The sequence below is a fragment of the Thalassophryne amazonica genome, unplaced genomic scaffold, assembly GCF_902500255.1.
Source record: "Thalassophryne amazonica unplaced genomic scaffold, fThaAma1.1, whole genome shotgun sequence".
NCBI classification, from domain to species: Eukaryota; Metazoa; Chordata; class Actinopteri; order Batrachoidiformes; family Batrachoididae; genus Thalassophryne; species Thalassophryne amazonica.
The window spans coordinates 48,863-55,653 of NW_022986323.1; the positions used below are offsets into that span (position 1 = coordinate 48,863).

At 38.5% G+C, this 6,791-nt stretch overlaps 1 protein-coding gene across 1 annotated transcript; it reads right to left on the reverse strand.

Annotated features, from left to right (window-relative positions):
• Window positions 1-3,262: 3,262 nt before the first annotated feature.
• gsc (goosecoid) lies at window positions 3,263-6,551 on the reverse strand. The gene is made up of 3 exons (XM_034165584.1): window positions 6,098-6,551; window positions 5,403-5,662; window positions 3,263-3,658 (listed from the first exon to the last, which is right to left on the reverse strand). The coding sequence occupies exons 1-3, from the start codon at window positions 6,411-6,413 to the stop codon at window positions 3,509-3,511; spliced, it is 726 nt and encodes a 241-aa protein (XP_034021475.1). The 5' UTR covers window positions 6,414-6,551; the 3' UTR covers window positions 3,263-3,508.
• Window positions 6,552-6,791: the final 240 nt, after the last annotated feature.

The window sequence follows — 6,791 nt, forward strand, 5'->3', positions numbered from 1 at the left end:
CACACCAATTAGCTAAACTGCAGGATTGTCTTACAGACATAAAGACATGGATGACCTCTAATTTCCTGCTTTTAAACTCAGATAAAACTGAAGTTATTGTACTTGGCCCCACAAATCTTAGAAACATGGTGTCTAACCAGATCCTTACTCTGGATGGCATTTCCCTGACCTCTAGTAATACTGTGAGAAATCTTGGAGTCATTTTTGATCAGGATATGTCATTCAAAGCGCATATTAAACAAATATGTAGGACTGCTTTTTTGCATTTACGCAATATCTCTAAAATCAGAAAGGTCTTGTCTCAGAGTGATGCTGAAAAACTAATTCATGCATTTATTTCCTCTAGGCTGGACTATTGTAATTCATTATTATCAGGTTGTCCTAAAAGTTCCCTAAAAAGCCTTCAGTTAATTCAAAATGCTGCAGCTAGAGTACTGACGGGGACTAGAAGGAGAGAGCATATCTCACCCATATTGGCCTCTCTTCATTGGCTTCCTGTTAATTCTAGAATAGAATTTAAAATTCTTCTTCTTACTTATAAGGTTTTGAATAATCAGGTCCCATCTTATCTTAGGGACCTCGTAGTACCATATCACCCCAATAGAGCGCTTCGCTCTCAGACTGCAGGCTTACTTGTAGTTCCTAGGGTTTGTAAGAGTAGAATGGGAGGCAGAGCCTTCAGCTTTCAGGCTCCTCTCCTGTGGAACCAGCTCCCAATTCAGATCAGGGAGACAGACACCCTCTCTACTTTTAAGATTAGGCTTAAAACTTTCCTTTTTGCTAAAGCTTATAGTTAGGGCTGGATCAGGTGACCCTGAACCATCCCTTAGTTATGCTGCTATAGACGTAGACTGCTGGGGGGTTCCCATGATGCACTGTTTCTTTCTCTTTTTGCTCTGTATGCACCACTCTGCATTTAATCATTAGTGATCGATCTCTGCTCCCCTCCACAGCATGTCTTTTTCCTGGTTCTCTCCCTCAGCCCCAACCAGTCCCAGCAGAAGACTGCCCCTCCCTGAGCCTGGTTCTGCTGGAGGTTTCTTCCTGTTAAAAGGGAGTTTTTCCTTCCCACTGTCGCCAAGTGCTTGCTCACAGGGGGTCGTTTTGACCGTTGGGGTTTTACATAATTATTGTATGGCCTTGCCTTACAATATAAAGCGCCTTGGGGCAACTGTTTGTTGTGATTTGGCGCTATATAAAAAAAAAAAATTGAATTGAATAAGTGCTGGCACCCCCGGCCTGTGGGCATCGGGACCTCAGGCCCTCTAGAATTTTAATTTTTAATAAACTGGTGGTTGTAGGACACTGAGTTTGACCTTCACTGACCTTTGCATTTATGCCAATAACTCCAATGTATGGGACAAATCTTAAAATAAATGTCTGCTGGTTGTCTTCAGATTGAGACACAGATCCAGGTCTGGTGGATTACAGTGATCTCTGACACAAGTCTTGTGCGTCTGGTTTCTGTAGAAAATTCAGTCCTGTCAGAATCATAATATTCTTCAGGCGGCCAAAGTCTGAGCTTTAGTGAGTGCTGCTCTACTTCAGAGGATAGCACTAATCTTTTTTTATTCACCAGTCAATGTGGATTTTAAAAAGACTTATGTAACTTTGAAATACAGCTGAGCACTGCACTGTCAAAAGAACTAATGCTTATTTTTCTCTGGTCGACCAAAGTTAGCTGCTTCTTGAGACATTATTATTATTATTATTATTTTATGACTTGAAGTCACAATAAACAAAGTCACACTTCTTTCTCAAAAAATCTTTAAAAATATATTTAATAAAGTGACCAAAGTGAAATATTAAACAAACAGAATAAAGTGAATAAACCATTTAATGTCAATCAAATAAACGATAAATCAAGTGGGAACAAAAACTCACTAAACGACAGAAAATATCAGGATTTTTATTCAGTCATGGAGACATTTGTTTTCAGTTTTATGTGAAGGACTAAATTTTCAAATTTACATCTAACGTCATAAAAATCTAACGTGTGATTATAATTAATTTGCTGTGTTTGTAGCATAGCTGTGTGGTTCATCAACTCGTTTTCAATGTGATGTCATCCAGAAATAAAAATAAAATAAAAATCACTAAACGTGTGTAGAACCGGATGAGTTATTTTCAACCTGGTCTGAGTTCGTAGCAGCATTACGAAAAGTACCGTTCTTACTTCTAAACGACCAAATCTTTCTCCTTTTTTTTAATTGGTCCTCCTTGTCTTATATTGAGGAATAGAAGTGCCAAAATGAAATAAATAAGTGTTATTCCTGCATAGTCCCAAACTTTTTGTTTGAATATTTTCTAAGAATTCTTCTGGATTGATTTTTCATGTTTTTTTCTTAGTGATGTTTTAAATGAGTCACTGAAATTCATCTCTCCTAATGATCATTTTATTTGGACACACGGGGACAAAATTATTGTCCATCGATTTGTTTCACTCTGTTTAAATTTAGTAATTATTTTGACCAAATACGTTGTGGTTTCCTTCTTTCATGCTTTCAATCAGCAGACCTGAAAATCTCGACTGCTCAGTTTTAAAGACTCTTTTTTTTTTTAAGAATCTGCTTTCTCAGAAGGCTCAAATCAAATCCTTTGCAATTCTGATGTTGTAATTTAACTGGATTGTTAGGAGCCACATTGCAGGATTAATGAAATGCAAACTGATAATTGATCTTTATTTTAAAATCATAATTATTTCTGATTAACACGTCATTAAAGTTATACAGTCTGATTCCACAGCTTCACTACGTAATAAGATTCATTTCAAATTCACTTTAAAACATTTTAATTCACATGACAGCATTAATTCAAATTACAGTATGACATAAAAATAAGAGTACTGAGCAGCTGTATCTATCAACCAATCAGAAAATTTTCACACCGCTCACCCACTCATCTTCGACCAAAAAACTGTCAGCTTTAACAAATTATGATTATTTATTACGTTGTTTATTTTCAACCAAAGTAATTTTACTTTAATAATCTGTAAGTAAATCATAACTAAAACATTACTTATTGTAAAGCTTGCTGTTAAACAAGAAGACTGAATGTAAGCTTTAATAGTAATTTAAACAATTCTTTACCTTTCATAAAAATTTAAGACAAATTTTAATAACGTTTTATTTTACGTCACACGATTTAGAAAAATGTTAATATATTTTTAAATGTATAAGTGACGTCACAGAACGTCTGTGTACCTCCAAAGTAAAAATAAAAAAACAAACAGATACTACAAAAATAACAGACAAGATTTTGATGTTTGATTTATATTTAATGTATATTCAGTCATTTTAAGTAGGTTTTCTTATCTTTGAGAAAGTAAAAACGTCTGCAGCGACTTTACATTGAAGAACTTACATATGATTAAAAAATATCACATATATATTCAGACATCAAAGGCGTGTAACATCTGAAACCAGTTAAATTAAACATAAATAGCGAACAACAACAACAACATGTATATTTACATCTGTGCAACATGGCCCGTGCCGCGCGTGGGCCATCACGAGTCCGATTCCACGTCACTTTTGGTCTGCTCACTTTTCTCCACGGACGCTTTGGTGGCTTTGTTCCATTTCTGAGAATTCTCCGACTCCTCCGACGAAGATCTTTTCTGTCTCCTCCACTTAGCGCGTCTGTTTTTGAACCACACCTACACACAGCAACGTCATCAATCAGTCCTTCGATATGGACACGTCATCAAAGCCGGAGTCACACCGCAACAAAGCCCACAAAAAACACAGCCAGCCAACCGAAAGTCAACCCGTTATAAGAAAATAATAATAATAATAATAATAATAATAATAATAATAATAATAATAATAATAATAATAATAATAATAATAACTCTTGGACAGATTTAAAAAAAAAAAAAAAACAGTGACACAAAGAGCCCTGATCTCTGTAAAGTGGACGATCAGGGACACGGAGAAGGAGGAGAAAGAGTTACATCACCATGCCCTAAAAAAAATATAAATAAATGAATACATTTAAATCCACATTCAGCAAAGAGGAAATAAACTGAAAAAGCAAAAAAAAAAAAAAATCTCAAGATTGTATAGCCAGTATCAATCAATAACAAAATGGACAGACAGGGACACGGACAGAGAGACACACAGGCAGGGACACGGACAGGAAGAGACACACAGACAGCGGTGTAAACAATCACAAAATATGTCTAATTAAAGCGTCCTTATATCGATTTATGTTGACTAAAAAACAAATTAATAAAGGCACACTAAGAATCCCAAAAAATGCGGAGTATTAAAAAATTCTGATCCACAGTGAAAAGAATCAGTCAGCTCATTAAGTAAATGATCAATAAAATATAATCAATAAACGTTGTCATGACGCCTCTAATCCATCATTCATAAAATATGACGGTTTTCTTGTAATTGTTTAGTGCGTCTTTGTTTGCTGCGCGTGCGTATATGTTTAATTTGACAGGTAGAAAAACTCTGACGTCATCACGTGAGCACTTTAAACCTGCCGTCCGACAAGAGGAGTGTTTGATTCACTTTACATTTGTAATTACACGTTCGACATCAGACAAGATAAAAATAAAATAAAAATATATAATTAAAAAAATGTGACTGAAAAAACTCTGCGACGAAAAACTGACGCTAAATTTTCATTAAAAGATTAAACTAAATATACTCAAATTAATTTGCTTATTTCTGGAGAATAGAAAACTTGATTTAAATTTTAAAAGAAGGTAAATTTCTAAAGATTATCATTAATATTAACAATTAGAAAATTAATAATAATAATAATAACTCTCAAAGATCATTTGTAATATTCCGCTTTTTATTTATATAGCGCCAAATCACAACAAACAGTTGCCCCAAGGCGCTTCATATTGTAAGGCAAAGCCATACAATAATCACAGAAAAACCCCAACTGTCAATACGACCCCCTGTGAGCAAGCACTTGGCGACAGTGGGAAGGAAATAAATAAGATTGTTTTCAGGTCATAATAATAATAATAATAATAAAATATTAACCCTTAAAGATCATATGTAATATTCCGCTTTTAATAGGATTGTTTTCAGGTCATAATAATAATAATAATAATAATAATAATAATAATAATAATAATAATAACACTCAAAGATCATTTGTAATTTCCGCTTTTTAATAGGATTGTTTTCAGGTAATAATAATAATAATAATAATAATAATAACCCTCAAACATCATTTGTAATTTCCGTTTTTTAATAAGATTGTTTTCAGGTCATAATAATAATAATAATAATAATAATAATAATAATAATAATAATAACCCTCAAAGATAATTTGTAATATGCCGCTTTTTAATACGATTGTTTTTAGGTCATAATAATAATAATAATAATAATAATAATAATAATAACAGTAAAGGTGAGAGCGGCTCTGACCTCCACCTTCTCCTCGCGGAGGTGCACCTTGCGAGCCAGCTGCTCCCGCGTGCCCACGTCCGGGTACTTGGTCTCCTGGAAGAGGCCTTCCAGCGCCTCCAGCTGCTCGTCCGTGAAGATGGTCCGGTGCCTCCGCTTCCGGCGGCAGTGCAGCTGGTTGAGCAGCTGCAGCTCGGTGTGCGACAGGCCGCCCATGTTCATGTAGGACACCATCTGATGCGGAACCGGAGAGATCAGCACCGAGCCCGGACCGTCGTAGCCTGCAGGGGCGGAAGAACAGTCACGCGTGGGTCCGTGTGGAGCGGGAAGAAAACCGTGCACAGAACACGAAAAGTCAAAACAACTGCATCAATTTATTTATTTATTTATTGATTAACATTTGTGTAATTTTACCCTAAAACCGTGGCAGAGGAAAAAAAAAAAAAAAACACGCGGGATGTAATTCACGCGAGTGAAACCGCAGCAAGTTCGTAAAACAAATAAATGACGACCCACTCTGCGTCCCCACGCGAGGACAAAGATTTTAGCGCTGCGTGAATAAATCACAACTGGAATAAATTTGTGCTTAAATTAGTTAAATTCCCACGTGTTTACTGCGCAAAATGAAGCAGTTCAAACAAACTTAACAAAACGGTCTGAACGGATCTGAGTGTGAACCGGGCTGAGGCGGTTCGGTAACTTTCGGGCCTTCCTACCTGCCGGGATGCACGGGCACTGCTGCGGGCTCAGGCCGGGCACCGAGCCGCAGCACGGCGGCCCCCCGCCCGCCCGCTGCACGTGCAGCTGGCCGTAGTAGTAGCCGTTATATCCGATGGCGGTGCCGCCCAGAGGCTGGACCCCGGCGGCGGAGGGGCCGCACGTGGACGAGTAGAGTCCGCTGTAGTCGGCGTACAGAGAGTCCGTGAGGCCGGCGGGCAGAACCACCGGGCCGCTCCGGTGCAGCAGCAGCGGCTCCTTGCAGCTCGGCCGAGCGGACAGGATGCTGTCGATGCTGAACATCCCGGCGGGCATCTCACACCGCGCGCTCACTAACGGCTCTCTAACGGTTAACGGTGGCGTCGGACGTGGACTGAGAGAAGGCGGACTCAGATCCGTGGGGAGGGAACTCGTTAAAAATGCGTCATGGCGAGGACAGCGCCCGTGCTTCCTCTCGGCGAAGTGGACTGACGTTCGAACGGAACCAGCCGAGGGCCGGCTCGCTTTTATGCCCCGGTGACGTCACGGCGGAGCGGCGCTGCTCTGGGATCAGCGCTGAGCATGGCTGTGTATTCAGAATTAATTCAATTAAGATAATCCGTACTGTTTGCGGATTTTAACAGACTGTGCCGCTGTGGAGTAATCCGATTAATCGACGTGTCAATAATGACGGCGTCCTAATCTGACAGTTAC